Here is a 20,150-nt window from a genome sequence, read left to right on the forward strand (position 1 = left end):
AGTAGGAAAAAAAGAATGAGCAAATATCCCTTTAAAATAATGTGTTTTAATGGTAAGCAATGATACAATATTGAGTAGTCATTTACGACAGTTCTGTTCCTTAATTTCCTCTGTTCCCTAGTAATGGTTATATATGGTTCACTGATTTGGTTGATAGAGAACAAGTACTACTGGACTTCTAGACAGACGGAGAACAAAAACTATACTGCATACCTGTAGTTTGTTCTGGTACCCTCTAGCTGTAGCTGTGTAAAACAAAATTCACCTGGGGGCTGGGAAGGTGGCTCAGTGGTACAGTGCTTGCTTTGCATGCAGGAGGCCCCAGGTTCAATTCCTTAGCACCACATAAGCAGAAAAAGCCGGAAGTGGTGCTATGGCTCAAGAGCATTAGCCTTGAGCTAAAGAGCTGAGGGACAGCACCCAGGCCCCATGACAGACAAAAAAAAAAAAAAAATCACATGGCATAATTATTTAACATTACCCATGTGATTTCACATTGATATTCACATTTTTTTCACATGGGTAATAATTTTTCTTACGTAAGTTTCATGAATTCACTCTATTATTATGCAGGCAGCATAAAGATATAAACATTATTCATTCAATTCTTATTTTATATTTAGAATTTAAAAATTCTCCAGCAGACAGAGTAACAGAGAGAAAAGAAAATGACAAAGGTTCTGTAGCATTTGTCTAGATCTTCATCACAATTGAAGAGTGGCCTGAAGTTAGAATTTACAGATGTAATAATAGCCCTTGTATGAATTCTAAGAATTCTTTTTTTATTTCTTACTCTGTCAGTTAGTAATTAAGGAATATGGGTAGATTTCTGAAGAATCAGAATGTCTTTTTCTAAACAAGAAAAGAAATCTTTATGTAACGAAACAAGCAGTAGCAATCTCCTTATGGGTACACCTTTATATATTTTAATAGTAAGATGGACAAGTTAGGCCCTCCACTTCGAACTGGAAGACATGTGCAAAGGTTGTATGACAGTGATACAAAGTCAAACAGTGCCTTCAAAAGACATGAGTTATTACCCATTTACAAGTAAGTATTTGTAACTCAGCTTGGTTTATATTTTCAAGTACTTTCTTAAAGGCTTTATATCGTAGAATACTGTTAACTTTTAGCGTCTTATACTTAAATAAAAATCTTAGTTTACTCATCTTTAAGCCCAAAATTGTTAAGTAACCTTCTTTATTGTTGAACATTTTTGTTTTAATACTTTCTTAGATAATTTTTATTCCATTAAACTAATGGTTTTAATAGAATCCTTCAATGTTTTTATGAAGGATCTTTTTTATGTGTAATAGTTTTGAAAACAAAAAGAGGAAAATTATCTATAATATTACTAAATAATCTGCTCACCACACACAAGATGAATTATTATGGCCAGAAAAAGAAAGATTTTTAGAAAGCACTTAATTAAGGAATTTTTAGGCTTTTTGTGAGATTTATAAATTCCACTTGAAAACAGGGGGAAAATATAGTGGTCCCAGAGACAGTCTAGTTTTCTCTGGCCTAGTTGACCAAGCACTGAGTATGACGACATTCATTTTTGAAACTCTCCCATGAGTCTTCACAGTTTAAAATAGCAAGTTGAACTCGTACTAAATTTGAAAAAAAATAGTTACTTTTTAAAAATATTATGATCTCTATATGAAATACATTAACAAATGTAACTATATGCAGTAACATAATGGGAAGTCTTTAATGTACAAGAAGATACATATACATGCATCTATAGCTGTCCATACACACACAGACACTATGGGCTATTTTTGTCTTGGAACTACTACCATTGACTTAACCTTCTGAAACAGATATCAGAGAATACCATAATTAAGCCTCCCTTTTATTATTTGATCTATAGCATGCACATTCCAGATATGGAAAAGGGTGACACTTTTCAGACTCTGTCCAGAAAGTAAAATGTTTTTCTTATTTTTATTTTTTTATTATCTTTAAATAGTTGTACAAAGGAGTTTCAATTCAACATATCAATTCATGACTACTTGCATCTTGATCAGTGCCTCCCCTTACAGAAAATGTTTTAAGAATTGATAGTCTTCCCAATCTCTTCAGAATGGTTCTTGACAGCTTCTCCTACATAGCAGATGTTACTAAAAGCAAATAATAGACATTTCATATCACATTTTATGTAAATAACTGTTTTTCACTAATCATAATCATATTAAGCAGCTTTATGTGATTGTGATATGGTAAAAGTAGTAGTCATGTGTATTCATTGTTATTTATATCATCTATGTGAAACTGGTACAATTTCTCTAACAGGATGATCTAAAACTTACAAGAAAAGGAGGAAAACATATTTCCTACTTAAATGCCATTGTATGACTGATTTTTCTTTTAGAACTTAAACTCTAAGGGCTAGGAAGGTGGCTCAGTGGTAGAGCGCTTGCCTTGCATGCATGAGGCCCTGGGTTCGATTCCCCAGCACTACATAAGCAAAAAGAAAAAAACCCGGAAGAGCCGCTGTGGCTCAAGTGGTAGAGCGCTAGCCTTGAGCTGAAGAGCTGAGGGACAGCGCCCAGGCCAAGAGTTCAGACACCAGGACTGGACCCCCCAAAAAAAAAAAAGAACTTAAACTCTAAGAAATATGCTATGCTAGTACATTTTATATAACCTTATGATAAAAAAGTAGAATAAAACTTCATGAATGGACTTGAAAAATTATTTGAAGGAGAATAGGACATCCCATCCATACACCAAAGTGATTTTTTGTTGGTAGAACTAACTACTCAAAGCAAACACTCTGAATTGAATATTAAATATGAAATTTAAAGTACAACTCACTTAACTTGAAGTTGAAGTACTAATAACTTTGATATAAAAATATCACAAGACAAGTTTCTCCAACGTGGGATTGGTAGTGTATATCTAGTATCTGTAGTCCCAGCTAATCTGTAGTCTGTGTTGGAAGGATCAATCTAGGCAGTATATTGAGAACCCATCTTTATTTTCTTATTATTACTATAAAGGTGATGTACAGAGGGGATACAGTTACATAAGCCAGGTAATGAGTACATTTTTTTCCTCCCATCCCCACCCACCAGTTATGTTTCATTTACCACATAGTGTCTAATGAGTACCATTGCTCCATTTGTTCACTCTTTTTCCCTCCATTTGTGTCCTCCTTACCCTCCCAAAGACAGAAAAGACAAAAAAGAAAACAAAAGCAAAAACAAAAGGGGAAAACAAGCCTCTTTTAAAACCCATCTTAAAAAGTTTAAACTTCGAAATGACTATAATATTATCTAAGATTTGAGAGACAATTACATTATATGCAGTACCAAGAACTATATTAGTCATGTATTTGACATGAACATTTGAAAAAGTCAGTTACTATCTACTTGTATTTTGGAAGTAGTTACTTAAACTTTTAGGAGAGCCTCCTCAACTTTTCATATTAATGGGAAGAATTTCAAACTGAATTTCTGAATCTTGCAGTGTATTAGCTGTCACCTTAGGTAAGTTACTCAAGTGTGTGGGGTTTTTTTGGTCTTATTTATCTCATCTGTAAACTGAAATTATCAATTCTTACCTCTTAGGACTGTGTAGGAAGAAATTCACATGTGCAAAACAATGAGAAAAGTATTTGGTATTTAGTTATCACTGTTATATAAATGGTAGCTTACATAGCAGCAACAATAGTAGTAACAATATTAATAGTAACAATAATAGTAGTAGTATTATCAACGATACTAAATGTTTACAAAAATTTATATTGCATAAACTTCCTGTATGTGATCATTTTATTAATCAGGGAATTCGGATTCAGAGAAGTTGACTACAATCACAGAGCAGTCAAGTAGCAGTTGGGAGTAGAATCTAAATTCCTATGAATCCCAAATCTTCAAATTCAAGTGCAGTGTCAGAAATATTATTTAGCTTTCTAAGTTGCTCTGGTTCCTGAGGTTTCTCTATAGGAATTCAGTGCTGATTCAGCCTAAAGTCTCCCTGATATCAGATAGCCCAGGCTGTCCAGTTAGTGAAATAAATCTTTAAACAAAAATTATGTTAACTTTATAATTACTTTTTCTAAGAATTTTCATAAATTGATTATTAGCCTCTAAAGTGGTAGGTAATATTTCTTTATGACCACATCCCATATACCTAGGATGGCAATAACACAATACAACTGTGTTTTGAGGGACTTCTAACTATAAGACCTTTGAAAAAATGATTTAACTTATGAATTTAATGTAAAACGTGTAAATATTTTAATTGACATATTTATTATCAGAGTATTATTAGTAAATGCAAGCTGCTTTGGTTGACCTTCAGTATTAATGTCTCCCACTTGTTTTCAGATTTAAAACAGTTTGGATTTTAATCTTTTGTACTTCTCTGCAGCCTCTAATTACTTTTTTATTACACAAATAGGTAATTTGAGAAATAATTGATAGTCTTTCATCATGTTGTCTCACCTTCTCTCTCCTAGAGCTAACATCAAACCTCGAAATTCTACACCACCCAGTTTGGCAAGAAATTCTGTGCTTATGAACAAAAGAAAAGCATATAGTGATAGCTCCACAATCAGGTATGTTTAGTGCTACCATCCTGAACACCAGAATGAAAAAGAGTTTATTTATTTAGTTTTCCAAGTCTTCTGTGCAAAAATAAGTAATCAGCTAAATTCACAATCTGAATTTTTTTTTGTTATTTGACTTAATATGACTTATATGTTATACTACACAAAAGGAATATTGAGGAGTATTATTTCCCTACAGCTTGTAGTTATATAGTTATAGCAGCATATTTTAAATGCTTAAAAACATTGTTCAGTAGTGCTACAAAATACTCTAAGGAGTATAATTTATAGTCATTGAATTTTTGGCATTATGTTTAATATTTCTTAACATTGGTATATTCGTATAAGTGCTCATTTCCTGAGATGTACATGCTGTGGTATTTAAATTTATTTTGAAGTAGTTTTGTATTTGTTTGTTTGTTGGTGGTATTCTGGGCCTTTCCCTGCAAAAACGCTACCTCTTGAGCCACATCCCCAGCTGAAGTAATTCTTACATATTTCACTGACAGTAAAGCTGCTATGTTATCCCTTGACACTTGTTCTTGATTAGTGTTATGACTCCTAATTAATTTAATACTTCCATTTGTAGTTTATATGAATTTACTGTAATACCTAACAGTTCACCTCTTGTTTCAGAAAATTGTAATTTCACAGTCTATCAGAATAAGAATTATACAAAAGAAGATATATAATTATTTGAATCTCTATAGCTTTTAAGTAGATAGTGGATTTTCATTGGAAATCCAGTGATACTTGTATCAACTCTAACCTATTTTTATGAAACAATATACCTAGATCCGAGAGCCCTTAGTGTTTTTTAGTTCTATCTTTGTAGAAAAACTATACTATTTTCAATAGTGTTATTTTTATAAGCCTGTGATTTAAAAATTTCCTTCATGGCAATTTTTAAAGTCAATGACATGTTCTCAGAAGAATAGTGCCCAAGTAGCTCTGCTTTGCCAATGAAATAATGAAAAAATAGTTTCTTTAGTAGTCTGAATTTCTTGACTGTCTGGCTTCTGTAATAAAATACTTAGACGCTCAAATGTTTTGTTTAAACTTTACTTTGGTGCGTAGTTCTTCAAGCATTTATTTTACCTTCACTGCTGTGTATTGTTAATAAAGCCTATGCTACTTGGGGATGCAAGGAACTTACTATTTATTTGACTCATACTAATTTAATATAATAAGATCAAAGTAAATAATAAATAGTGGAAATACCACTGCATCTCTATAGTACTTTTGGACAAGGAGAGAGAACTAGAACCTGACAACCTCCATCTGTAGCCTGTGTTTGTATTTCTCTCTCTCTCTTTCTCTCTCTTTTTCTCTTTCTCTCTGTGTCTGTCTCTCCCCTTCTCTCTCCCTCTTTCTCCCTTTTTTACTTTTTCTTTTTTTTTGTGCTGTATCTGTACTTGAACTCAGTCACTGTCTACAAGTCTTTTTGCTCAAGGCTAGTACTTTAGCATTTCAGCCACAGCTCCATTTTCAGATTTTTGGTGGCTAATTGGAGGTAAGAGTCTCATGGACTTTCCTGGCTGGGCTGGCTTTGAACTGCAATTTATTGTTTACAGTGTTAGGGCATGAACTAAGCCTAGGTTTCAACTCTAAGCTAGTGCTCTACCACTTTGAGCCAAAACTCCACCACCAGTTTTCTGATGATTAATTGGACATGAGTCTCACTGACTTTCCTTTGGTTTCCAGCTCAGATCCTCAGATCTCAGCTTCCTGAGTAGCTGTCATTAGACATGAACCACCAGTGTGCAGTTATGAACCACAATTTTTATATCTTCTCCTAAGTACCTGGGATTATGTGCAAGAGCTACTGGTGCCCAGCTCTAGTCTTTCTTAATAAGATGATTTTTCAGGAAGGACATTGTAAATTTTAGTAAATGACTATACATTGAACAAGATGGAAAGTGTGACTGCATTTGATCATTGACATTTCTTCTAGTGAGTACAAATGTAATGTCAGACCAGTTGGAATTATTGTATTTCCAGCAAGTTTTTTTTTTTATTATTTTGTTTTGGTTGGTTTTGGTTTTTTTTGAGAGGGAGGAACAGGGGAAGGAATCTGGTACTAGGGCTTGAACTTGGGTCTTCATGCATTTGTTTGGCTTTTTTGCTCAAGGATAAAAGACTAGCATTACCACTTGAGCTATACATACTCTACTTCTGGCTTCTTTCTGGTTAATTGGAGAAAAGAGTCTCATGGATTTTTCTGCCAAGGCTGGCTTTGAGCCATGATCCTCTTGCCTTAGCCTCCTGAGGAGCTAGGATCACAAGTGTCATCTAGCCACCAGCGTCAGACAGCAGTTTTTTTTTTTTAACTAGAAGAATATTAAAAGTGACATTTTAGTTATTTTTATTATGTTATGTCCTTCAGTAGTTGTGTTTAATTAACTACCAATATGAACCTTTTCTCCATCTTCTTCAGGCCAGATGGAGACTATGCATCTTCACTTAATGGTGGAAGTATCAAAAGCACTGAAGGAAATTCATCTGGACACTTACCTAAATTCTGCCATGAATGTGGGACAAAGTACCCTGTAGAATGGGCAAAGTTCTGCTGTGAATGTGGCATTCGAAGAATGATTCTGTGAACAGAATCCCAAAAGAACAAATGCCAGCTTCAGAGCTTTATAATTACTGCTGCTTGGACAGCTAAAGCACTTCCTCTAGTTATTTTGTGCTGAAACTGTTCAAAAACCTTGCTCCCATAATTTTTGAAGCATAATTCTTTGGTTGTACATATGTATATATATGTTGTACATAATAAATACCTGATATCCCAAGCTGTGCAATTCAAGAAAATACTCACTTAGCTATCAGAAAATAATTCCATCTTATTACCGTGGGTTGTTGTTAAAGCACATTTACTATACCTCCACAAATACTCTTACCTTTAGCCCTTCAAGCTTTAGGATAATCACAACTTTGAGCAAACAATAGGACAAACATTGTTATTACTGGTGCCTGTCTTCAAATAGCAGGATGGACAACTGTGGATTTTGTAATTGAAGAGAATGTTTTAATTATTATCAGTTGATAAGTCATATTCCTGTTGAACTCTTGACAACTAGTTTTATGAAATACCTTAGGTTTATATTACTCTGAACTTTGTAGATTATTAATTGTATAATTTAAGTTTCCTCCATCCTTTGAAAATAATTATGGATTTTTTTTTCAGAAACACATACTAAAATTACAATGTATCTTACAACTGAATATTTTTTCATTTCTGTGTTATTTCCTAGATGTTACTGTTTTTCTTTTTCATAATCTATCTAAAGAATAGATTGAACTTCCAACATATTTTACAACATATACACAAAAAAATTGTATTTTCTGTTCAACTCGTTGACTAAAAGAATCGATCATTGTTACTTTCAGTGTAACATAAAGTTGGCTGTATGTTTCTTTGATGGCTTGTACTACTGTAGTCAGTAATTCTTTAGTAGTTTATGATCAATCAGACTTGTTAGCTTTATCTTATTATAAAGATACAAGCAAAAATTTTATGATGTGTTTTTCCTAAAAGATTTATGTTATATATTTTCTAACCTCTTGTTTGTGATTGATCACAGTAAGGATCAGTGTAGAAATGTGTTGCTTGGAATTTTATTTCTCTGAAATGTATGTAGTTTGTTTTATTTTGTTAGTTTGGGCAGGAGTTATAAACCTAGTGGTATAGTTATAATCATTTTACTTATAATTTTCTGCTGTTTTTAAAATCAGTTTGGTTCCTATTATTCTGTTCATCCATACTGATAAAATAATGCAGCAACTCAAATAAGTTACAAGGAGTTTAGAAGACTAATGTACATATTAGATTTCCATTTTAAAAACTTCTTTTTATCCTAATTATAAATCACATGAAAAGGAACTTTTGTGTGTATATGTGCTGATAATGGGACTTGACTCAGAGACCATCTTCTTCTTGCTTGCTCAGCCCATTTTTCTTGTGTCTGCTGCTCTACTACTGGAGACACTTCTCCAGTCTGGCATTTTGCTGGTTAATTGGAGAGATGGAATCTTACAGTTTTCAGGCCTCTTGAGTAGCTAGGATTATCACGAACTTTTCACTCTTGTTTTATCTAGGAATGAACACTATCTTTCAAGCATATATTTAACACTACATAATCTTTTTTTTTCTCTCAAAAGAGTGAATAGATACATCAGTTTAAATAAAACAAATTGGCAAACAAAATGTTTGTTTCTCAGTGAATTTTACAGTAGCAAGTAAATGTTAGTATGTACTACATGGAAATGACTTTGTAAGGAATCAGCAATCCCAGAGCCCAGAGATAATTATAAAAAGTAACGTAAATATATTTATGTCTTATGAAACATGACAATGTATTTAAATGCATTTTCTATTACATAATTTACTCTCACATTGATTTGTTGTGCAATAGTTTTTAAACAATCTTCCTATGCATCACCTATTTTCATTTGTATTTATTTGCACAGGTATTTGTTGGTGTGACTGAATTTTTAAAAATGATTGTAAGCTTAAAATGTAAAAGTTGCTTCTAGATTATTCTGAACATTTTTAGCTTGAAAATGTAGGATTATTGTGACTGCTGTTTGTCCCTTATTATGGTTTTTTTTATTACAGATACCTTCAATTTAAACCAATAAAGACATGAAGCCTAAAAATTCTTGTTATTTATTAACATCTATTAGACAAAGAAAGATAGGAACATACTTGAATGTAAATAAGATATTTGAAGTAAAAAAGTTCATTTCAGAATGAAAATGTATCTTTACATTTTTTATGCCATCAGGTTTTTACATTTTATTGAATTGTTTTAGGACTTTAAGGTACTCTTAAATGTTTTTCTCCCAGGTTTTTGTTTTTAGACAGAATAATTTCTTTACACTCAAAATTTAGAAATTGAACATAGTATAATGAAGGTTGATTGGGAATTTCTAGGTAAGTATTCTGTGATTTAATGGCAAAAATCTGTTTACTGTTAACATTAAATCAGGCAATATTTTGAGTTTTTATCAAAAAGCTCTTTATGGTGAAAAACAGACTATATATGTTTCATTTGTACTTGGTTTTGCTTAGGCTAAAGGAGTGAGTAAAAGCTGAGAGGATGAAAATGTTATGCACAGATACAAGTTAGTGCAAGTCCTAGGTATTTATTTGCCTTAGATATCTAAATATTTTCTATGGTTAATGTTCTTAGTACATTAATTTTCCAACTGATGATGTTACTGAGTAGAGCCACGATATGATTACCACACATACTATTTTCACTTAGATATATTTCACTTAAGTTTTCAGGATGCTCATTGTTTAAGTTCAGATACACTTAGTTTATATATGAATTGTGTTTTGCCACTAGAGGGTGCTTTAGGATAATTTAATATTTACTAGCCTTTAAAATAACTATTTTAAGTAATTTTATTATTTTAAGTGTCAAAATTATTCTACATAGTTATTTTACCAATACAATTGTATGTTTTTGCTAGCTTACATTGGTTATGCAGAGGAAGATTTCTTTGTTACCTTTCCCCATGTTTACAGTGTATTCCAATTTTATCTTAGAATTTTTGGCAACATGCCATTTAAGAGATTTACAAAAGTCATTCTTATGTTATGATTTTAGTAATTTATATATTGATATTTTAGAAATCTAGTTTAACTCATCTTGGTCACCAGCATGGTGATAACTGATAGAAATATTTAATATTTATGTCTCCCAGTGTTTTATTAGCAGAATTGAAGATATCTCAATGATATCACTAAGTCATATTACCAGATACCTGAAATATTACTTTAACATGTTATCTAAGTTGCATAACTAATTCTATGGGTTATATTCTTTTTTAAAAAAACTAGATTCCTTCTCAACTCTTTCCTCGCCCCTCCCCCCTCATTTATCTAGGCTAACACATGAGGTATCCTCTACTTAAGTGTAGGAGTCAGTAAATAATAGTCAGTTAGAATAGGGGTCAGGTAGAATAAACTAATGTGTAAAATACTAAAAATTAAAGCTTTATGCTTATAAATCTTGCTGTTCCTTATGTATATATGAAAAAAACTTAGGTTTGGCAATTATAGGTACACCTATTTTGTTATCTTGTTCTTTTAATAGTTCCATAGATTAGAATTTGGTCAAAATATGGGCTGACATGTTTTACAACAAAATTTAGAAATAGAGTTGGGGGGGAGGGAAGTGGGAGAAAATGAGGGAGAGATAACACTGTTCAAAAGCAATGTACTCTACCTTATTTATGTAACTAACCCCTCTGTATATCACCTTTACAATAAAATTTAATAATTACAGAAAAGAAATAGAGTCACTGATAATCTCAGCAATTAGGAAGCAGAAAAATTAGAGGTTCAGATTTTGAGGCCAGCTCAGGTAAGAAGTTAGGGACACTTCATCACAACTGATAAAAAGCTGATGTGGCAGTATACTTTGTCATCCAAGCTATGTAGAAACCCTAAAACAGGAAGATGTCAATCCAATCAGTCCTAAGTATATTTTCAACTTCCATCCCCCAGAAAAAAAGGGATAGGGCATGGTTTAAATGGTTGGTAGAGTATATGACCAACAACTACAAGACTGAGTTCAACCCTAGTACCATTAAAAACATTAGCAATCAGAAAATTCCATTTTTTTTTAATTTTGCAGAACGTTTTAGTTTTTTTCTATTGTTGTAAAGGTGATAGAGGGGTTACCATTTCATAAGTCAGGTGAGCAATGTCACCATACAGGACTAGGCATTCACACATGGTGAGACCAAAGAAGGATATTCTTAGGGGAGGAGCCCAAAGGTGCAGTGCCTCTGAGCATATAAAATAATATGTATTGAAATTAATTCTCAGAAATGGAAACAAAGGTTTTAGGGTTTTTTCCTTCCTTTTTGTCTTGTAAATTCCAGACATTTTAAGAACACAAGCCTATATGGTCATGTCATATCTTTATGTTCTCTGCACCTATGATATTCCTTTCTGAGTAAACTTATAGTGTAGAAGTATTACTTGGGGATTAACTGAATTTAATAATATAATGGAACACAATATTTCATCTTTTACTAAATAGCTATCTCATGTTTAGCTTTTCCTATAGACAGTAGACAAAAATCATGTATTCTTTGAGGAAGATAAAATAGTTCAATTTATTTAAAGTATAATTTAAAATAAGGTACTAAGATAAATCTGACAAAGTACATACAATGCATAAGACCTATAATAAAGCAATGGGAACCTAAGGGAAAATTTTAACATTGTCTAGATTTACCATGAAAGCCACAGTCATTCAGGAGACAGAAATTGAGATACCGATTGAAGTTTGCACACAATTTGGAAGAGTTTCCCAAGAAGTAAGAACCTAATCTTGTGAAGATTGCCTCTCTTTATAGAGAGCCATAAAACTATCTGACATACAAAATAGAGTATGTGTTTCTGATAATTTTTATAGTAGAGTTAATGAAACGTTCTTAAGCTGGCTGGCAGTGATGCAAAAAACTTCTATTTCAGTTTTCCATAGTTTAAGAGATTTGGAACAGTTGATTAATTGGTACTAGGTTTTAGGAGAAATATGGTTGCTGTTCTGTTGCCCAGTGGGTAACTTCTACAGATCACAATATTGTAACAAATATTTCTAAAAATAAGAATTGTGAATATTTTCCCACAAAGTACTAAGTTTGAAGAAATAGTTCTGGTTTGAACATTACATAAAATATGTATACTAATGTATACTATGTATACTAAAACACTAAATGTTTTAACTAAAATATGGTATTATCTGGGAATTCAAATGATGTAATTCCTTAGAAAAGCTAACTTAGCCCAACAAAATAAACACCAGGAAATGAATACTAGTAAGGTATGAGGTGGAGTCAAAGGGCTGGGGCGAAATGAAGAAGGTGGAGAATGGAAGTCAGTTCACATCCTACAGGATTAAGAGAATTACAGGGAGGAGGAGGATTCAGAGAAATGGGAGAGAATGAGGAAAGGGATAACATCAATCAAGATGTGTTGTATTCAAAAATTGCTTTGTCAAATTGGAGCTCGTTTGTACAATTGAAGATAATAAAAAATTATAAAATAAAGGGGCTGGGCAACAGTGGCTCAGCCTGTTGAGTAGCTTGTAATCCTAGCTACTCAGGAAACTGAGATCTGAGGATCATAATTCAAAGTCAGTCCAGGCAGAAAATTCTGTGAGATTCTAACCAGCAAAAAGCCAGAAGTGGAGTTATGGCTCGAGTGGTAGCATTGAGCAAAAAAGCTAAGGGAAGTGCAAGTCCTTGAATGAAAGTCCCAGTACCAGCAATTTTAAAAGACACACAAAAACACAAAAATGGCACCTCCGAAAAATACACAATCTTGTGTACCAACTTAAAAAATATATTAATCTAAAGAAGCATTTTCTTAAAGGCCTGTTTTAAATAAGTAATTCAACAAATAGCTTTTCTATGAGTCAATATTCTTGCTAACATCATCCTGCTAACATATTAATCATATTAACCTTGTATTAATGACTTTCACATAAAATGGTATTATTGTATAATCACATTTTGGAAATGCTGTATTTGTGCTAAACTTTAAAATCTATATGAATTTACAGAGCAGTTGGTAATTTTATGAACTGTGAATCTCTAATTCATAAATGGAAAAAAATTATATAGCTTCAGAACTCAGAAAACTCCCATTTGGGTTTCTTGGGCTACACTTTAGAAAATTTAAATCATTTACATGCATAGTTGAGAAATATTTCATTGAGACAAATCTGCAAGTATAGAATTTTATAAAATGAAACCCAAGATTATTATTAACCTGCCTTCTTTGCCTCTACTTACTTTGCTACTAGTGGCTAGGAAAGAATAGAAAGGAAAATACAACTGTAAATATAACAGGAATTTTTCCAACCACTTAGCACACAATATTTGTTGAATATATTTTTAAGTATAAATTTTCTGTACAACACAAACAACTGATTAAAAACCAAGGAAAATTTTACTAACTCCTAGTGAGCATTAGGAAAATCTCTCCCCTCATTTTGCCATAATTGGAGAATGTTTTTCAGCATCTTTATACTGCCTTCAAGCCTCCAGAAATTTCAAAGTCCTTGTTTCTCTGAGGACCTCCCCATAGCACCAGTTGACAAGAGTGGAGCATACCAAATAGTTGACCATCGTTCATAGTAGAAACACAACCTAACTGGAAAAGTACATCTGAGTAAAAGAAGTTAAAAATCATTTGCTTCTCACCAACTAGTTTTCTCACTTTTCTGGAGTGAATGTTAGTAAACACAAAAAAAAGTAATGAAACTCCATGGGTATAGGGAAGTGAGAGGGAACAAAAAAGTGTTGCTGCTACACATTTGAAGTGCTGCTCACACTGTAGATCAAATAGAGTTACAGTTAAATAGATGGAGATGAGGTTGTGAAAGGACAGGAAAGATGTGAGTTCAGCAAAGCACAAACTGGGAAGTTTTTGTTGCACTTTTGCCTTCCTAGAGTAATATTTTCACTTACAACTAAATGAAAATAGTAAACTTTTATATTTTTTTGAAAACAAAGATTACCAGTAATAACAAGATTACCAGTAAGAACAGATTTTCCTACTCCTATATAGGTTTAGGGACCTGATTCCATGTTGATTCTTGTTAATAAAGTATGAAAAATCATATATTAAATAAAAATGGAACACCAAGTGGTTAAATATTAAAGTTTTTCCTGTGATTAAGTGAATCTCACAGTGTTAGCACATAGGTAATTTATTATCAAAGACGAATTGTTATGCAAAGTAGGCAACTTGTTTTTAGTATTGTATGAAAATATTTTTATATACAGATGTGTCCAAATTAAATATATACAATCCATTAATTAAAAGGCTAACATATATTATCTCTCAAAATACACTTCCAAATTTGAAAACTTGTTTTATTATACATAAATGAAAAAACTTTACTACTGTTTAGATTTCTTAAACCGAATGTATTTCTATTTTTTGAAAATTTTATTTTCATTTTAAGTACTTTATCATTTTCTGAAGGCACTGTGGTATAATTCACATTTACTTACATGTCTTGTTTTATCACTTAAGTATCTTGGGTTTTTATGTTACTGCTTTAAAGCAGTTGACTCATTCTTGTGAATATTTTCTACATATCACTATGAGCTCTAAATATCTGAATTGTAGAAGGTGGCAATTTCCATTCTTGCTCCAGTACCTGGATGTACAATGGGCAATAAAATTACCTTCATAGTAAAACTGTTACAATTTTGTATTCTTACAACCTTTATATACTTTGTAGATTTTATGTCTTCTGAAATATTTGAAGAAGTTTAATTAGTATTATTGCAAAAGATGCTTTACATGAATTGTTTTATAAAATCTGTATAGTTATATGGACTGCTATATGTTCACATACATATGAAACAGTTGTTGACTAGGAAATAATTTTCCATTGTTTATGTCCATCTTCTAGTATGAAAATGTAGCTTTCTCAGTTGCTCTAATCATCATTTTCCAGGATGCATCCAGCAACTTACTCCAATTACAAAGGCAAATTAACTCTTGTAGGATGGAACTTCAGGACTTATGGTTCTGTGCTGCCCATCAAAATTTTATTCCAACAAGTTTTTATCTCTTCTAATAGTCTCTTAAGGAAACATGGGTCACTCTTTTTTTTGTCCTTTTTACTTCTTTCTTCCTAGAGAAATAAATTGTAAATGTTTTAATTTTATATTTTTAATAACATGCTTTAAAGTGTTCAATCTTTAATTTCCATTGTAATAGGGTATATTGAAATTTTCATCTAAAGGAACTGGAGAAATATACATGCCATTTTACAACCCAAGATTTCTGGTCACAATTGTGACAATTGACCTGTGCTAAATTGAAGGTTAGTTTGTTTTAAGATTTAGCTGTCATTTTCACACTACTACAGAGGATATAAGAATGTTTAAACATATTTAAGGTGATTTTTTGGAATACTCAGTTGAATATTTTAATACGGAAAAATATACTTTTTTTGTAGAAGGGATAATTAACAGTGAAAGTATTTAAATTGTTCTGGAAAAAATAGCTGATTGAACTTGTACCCTAGCATTCACCCCAAACTACAGCAGATTTCTACCTCCTAAACTAGTGTTTCTAAGCATCTGATAAGAACTTTTTAAAAAATGAAACTGAGCAATGTTAGAAAGTGAATAAATGAATCTTGGCACAGACATATGAGGAGGTCACCCTATAAAGACTACTGTATTTCTCTGAGAGGGGAAGGTGTTTTCCCATTTAGATAACAAGCACTTAATGAGTATTTTTTAAGTGAGGTATTACATGTAGTACTTTACAAATATTACTGAATTTTTTTTACTAACCCTTTGAATTTGATCATTTCACCTCACTTAACAGATGAGGAAACTAAGCTACCAAGAGGATAGAAAGTGCCAAGTATATCAGGTAATTACAGTGGCTAATCTGGAATGCATCTGTACAGTTGGCTTTTTGACTTTGCATGTTATTTGGTGAAGTCCCTAAAGTGGAAAATAACAATAGTGATAAGCATTATATTAAGCATGTAAATCATTTGTTGTCATGTTATGACAGTAAATATTTCAACATCCTAAGGTATAGATATTATATTTTTATTCATTTGAAGTTGAGGAAATAGTTGTCTCTGGTCAAGAATATATCTTGTCAATCCTATTGTCTTTAGTATTTTTCCTTTAATAGAAAAGTAATTAAAATTTAGGCCTATAAATATCAAAATTATTACAGCAATACTGATTTCTCCTTGGGAACCAGATGAACAAGTTTGTTCTAAATGGAGACTCCGGGGCAGAGTAAATACATCTCAACCATAATGACAATAATCACTTAGATCTCTATGATAATGGGCATCATCATCCATCAGAGAATGGTAATATACAGCACAATAGTATTTTATATTTTGTTCAGAATAGACAGTCCCAGCTTACCTTACGGCTGGTGCAGTTCACTAGAGCTAATGTACCTTCTGAAACTTTTGATAAATGATCTCCGAAATCCTCACTGATATTCATGTTATGAAATTGCTTCAACTTGCCAGCAGCACGATTTAGAAAAGCAGCTTTCTAATGTAAGGGGGGAAAAATCGGACTATGATCCAAAGGAAATGTTAAGAAATTAGAACTTTCTCAAGGAGCATAAGGCAAAAACTGTAGTGCTAAGTAACGCCCCACACCTCCACCTCAACTTTCCATTCCAGTTAATCATGTGACTGACAAGTAACAGGATTGAAACTGTTTAGCTCCTAGGCAACAGGTTGGACAGCATAAAGTGCCTAGTACTTGGTTTAATTATTGTCTGACTCTGAATCTCTCTTTATCATGTATGTGTGATCTATCACTTAAGGGTGAATATTACAAGAATTATTCACATCTATCACTTCAGGATAACTGAAGGAGGTTTCTTCAAGCAAAATTGAGTGAAGGTATGTGTGTTTTGGTTCTTAATGATTTCATTTTTTAATATTTTGAGTTATGGAGGAATAGCTGGTAATTAGAAAAGAGACAATAGTCACTTAAAAGGTGTTTACTCCTAAACAATATTTAAAGTAAGCAGTTTAGAGTAAAGAATTTATAGTTTTAAAATGCAATGACATTAATTCCGCAACTGTGAGTGTTTAAAAAAAGGAGCATCAAACAGCAAATCAGTTTCTGCAGGAAGAAACACATGTTATTGTTTTAAATTTAAGCAAATAGTGAAAGAAGTAAAAAAAATGCCTATAAACTTAATTATACTCATGACTTATGTCTGTATGTATGCTAGCAATCATTTTAACCAGACTTTTCCTTCATAAGAAATTTAGAAAAAAAATTATTTTTAATTCAATTCTTCTAGTATTTTCAAGGTGCGAAATGTTGAAATAAAAGAAAATATTATGTTAAGGATAGAGCTATTTGTAAAATTTAAGAAATAACATAGTGTAATTTAATGGGTTAATGACAAATATATCGTTAGAACCGAAAATGTTATTAATACATTAATTTGAGTCCAAAAAGTAAAATAAAAACTTTTAAAAAATAAGGTTTAACTGAAAAATAAACTCCAAATAAATAAACTCCAAAAATAAACTCCAAATCTTTACCTTTGTATCATCACATGAATGCTTTTTAAAAAAGTTTGATTCATTATTCAGACAATCACTATCATTTCCTATTATTTTGACCTGTAATAAATATAAAATAATTTTGTTAAAATGATGTCTCTTCTAATGTAATTTAAAACAATCTCATAGTATCCTATATTTATGTGTGCTACTTTTGACTTATTCTACTTAGAGGCATACAAATAGTTTTCCATTTGAAGAATAACCATTATATATATACACAACTCCCACACATATATAAAACACCTTTCAGACTCATAATTTAGTAGTGTATTACCTAACAATTGGCATATATACAGAAATAAAAGTTCTTATTTTAGAGGTAATACTAGATAGATAAAATGCTGTAAAATTTCTATTCAAGAAGTAGAGATGATTTTAAAGATTATTCCATCAAATGTCCTGCTACCTAACAGAGAAAGGAATTTACATTAAAATGGAGGAAAAAATACCTCTTGGTAGAGTTAAGGATGAAATTAATTATACAAAATTTTAGACAATCTAATTTTTTCTGGTGTGCTTGAGTTAGAAATTTGAATATATTATTTATAGTTAAAAACCATATTGGTATAAGCTCATTTCTGTATTATTTCTGAGGAATGTAGTACAACAAAGTTGGCATTACGTGAATCAAGAATTTCATTGGCAGTCTAGGAAGAACTTTCTAAGGATTAAATTCTTGTATAAAAGATGTTATACTGTCTCTGTCCAGAAAACTAGGATGTCCATGCTATCAAAGTTTCTAGGAGGACTTCAAGCAATCTAAGTCTATCAGGCATAGGGAAATGTTTTTTTTCCAGGTGCTATTTATGTATTTATAACATCAATTGTGGGCCATACAAAATTATCAGTACAGGCTGATGGCCATAAAACAGCCATGCCTCTCCTGTTTTGTACCAAATGATTTCTTAGCTCTTTCATGCCTCAATGATCAGATGTTCCCATCACTACCTGTTATTAAAGAAAGGGAAGTAGGGGAAAGATAGGGTTGCTTCTAATTTTCACTTGCCTCTCAGATAAGTATGCAGGACTCTTATCATCTATGAAAAGAATAATTGGTCTCTGGGTTTATCTTGTCTTATCTGCAGGTAGTTCTTTATTTTTTTAGTTCTGAAGGTGGTTCTATCTGAATACATTCTTGTTTCGCTTAAGAGTTCAATGTTTTCTAAGTGTGAAGTATTCTGCAAAACTATACTTGGAAACAAACTTTAGAAAACTGGTCTAATTTCTGTGCCATTTAATAGAAGGGACAGTCACTCATACCCTTAAATACATTTACAATCACTTCTTATCTTTGGAAAAGTATGCTTTTGGAAAGAGAAGATTAATTAGTGTCAAACAACTGAGTTATACTATAAAGATATAAAGTGCAAAAGATACATTTTCTATAATGATCTTCAAATTGCCATTATAAAAATTCCTGAGATCATAGATAAGAGCTATTATTGTCTATTCATTTTCCTATTCTCTTTAATCTGAAGAAAAGGCTAATATACAATTCCATTTGGTAAAGCACATAACATTTGATTTTCTGCTGTGCCAGCTTTCACAAAAGTAGGGAGACTAATGCATAGCTAATCAGCATGTTTTCCAAGTTACCAAAGTATTGTCTGAGAAAATGTCATGGAATTACTGACAATTTTTAAAAATATTTCCTTATATGGCATAATAGTTGAATATTGGAAAAACATTATTGGTTAGCATCAGGATATTAAGTTCATTTTGATCAGATCTATAGAAAGGAAATGTTGTTCCAATTGTGTTTACCTAATGTTTTTTTCAGATTATAAAGGCTTTACTATGCCCTTAAAAGATGGACCTCTGTAAAGGCCACAATTACTATGAACTAGTTGAATTCATAATTTATGAATACATTTAACATAGGCAAATAAAAGTATCAATTAAATTGCTTTCTGAAATTACATTCAAGCCCTAACAGAAGAGCCACTAGAAGTAAAAATTCTTGCAGTAGAAAAGAATCTTAAATGCCTATCTCCTGATTTAACAAAAAGTAGAATTATTTACCAAAGTTAAAATAATATTATTTAGGTTATCTTGACTTATTCCAATCTATTGGAATCACAATGATTCATGTTAAGTTGTTCCTAAATTAATGTCTCAATTTGAAAAATTAGATTTTTTATTGTAGCATAGTTTTTCTATCTGTAAAATTTTAATATATTTTGTCTCTTTTTAGAAACACTAAGTATACATAAAATTTTCTATTTTATTTTGAAATTTATATTTATGATTCAAAAAATTGTTCACTTTGTGTATATTATTCCATTATTTCTTACATATGTCTGTTTAATGGGCCTTTTGTTATAGGTGTGTGTGTGTGTGTGTGTGTGTGTGTGTGTGTGTGTGTGTGTGTGTGTGTGTGTGTGTGTGTGTGTGTGTGTGTGTGTGTGTGTGTGTGTGTGTGTGTGTATCCTGCAGCTTGAACTCTGGGTGCTGTCCCTGAGCTT

General features: G+C 31.8%; 2 protein-coding genes across 6 annotated transcripts in view; one reads left to right on the plus strand and one right to left on the minus strand.

Annotated features, from left to right (window-relative positions):
• The window catches only part of Zc2hc1a (zinc finger C2HC-type containing 1A), a 70,255-nt gene that overhangs the window by 27,818 nt on the left and 22,287 nt on the right, over positions 1-20,150 (plus strand). The window contains exons 8-11 of one of the 3 annotated variants that reach the window (XR_011365646.1): positions 4,469-4,567; positions 15,327-15,432; positions 15,945-15,992; positions 16,926-17,004. Coding sequence is in view for 2 of the 3 variants with exons in the window: in XM_069990958.1 (XP_069847059.1) it covers positions 934-1,050; positions 4,469-4,567; positions 6,996-7,161 (382 nt within the window). In the remaining variant the exon portion in view is untranslated. Of the gene's footprint in view, positions 1-933; positions 1,051-4,468; positions 4,568-6,995; positions 9,214-15,326; positions 15,433-15,944; positions 15,993-16,925; positions 17,005-20,150 lie in introns of those variants that run through there. The other 2 variants (XM_069990958.1, XM_069990957.1) reach the window with 2 other exon arrangements.
• Positions 2,042-20,150, minus strand: part of Il7 (interleukin 7) — a 39,960-nt gene continuing 21,851 nt past the window's right edge. Inside the window, exons 3-6 of one of the 3 annotated variants that reach the window (XM_069990961.1) lie at positions 17,662-17,742; positions 16,511-16,645; positions 15,080-15,240; positions 2,042-2,126 (exon numbers count right to left, since the gene is read on the minus strand). In XM_069990961.1, the coding sequence (XP_069847062.1) occupies positions 15,127-15,240; positions 16,511-16,645; positions 17,662-17,742 (330 nt within the window). In that variant the 3' untranslated portion in view covers positions 2,042-2,126; positions 15,080-15,126. Of the gene's footprint in view, positions 2,127-14,424; positions 15,241-16,510; positions 16,646-17,661; positions 17,743-20,150 lie in introns of those variants that run through there. The other 2 variants (XM_069990960.1, XM_069990962.1) reach the window with 2 other exon arrangements.

Source organism: Dipodomys merriami, unplaced genomic scaffold (assembly GCF_024711535.1).
Source record: "Dipodomys merriami isolate MVZ:Mamm:240054 unplaced genomic scaffold, mDipMer1.0.p SCAF_4, whole genome shotgun sequence".
Classification (NCBI taxonomy): Eukaryota; Metazoa; Chordata; class Mammalia; order Rodentia; family Heteromyidae; genus Dipodomys; species Dipodomys merriami.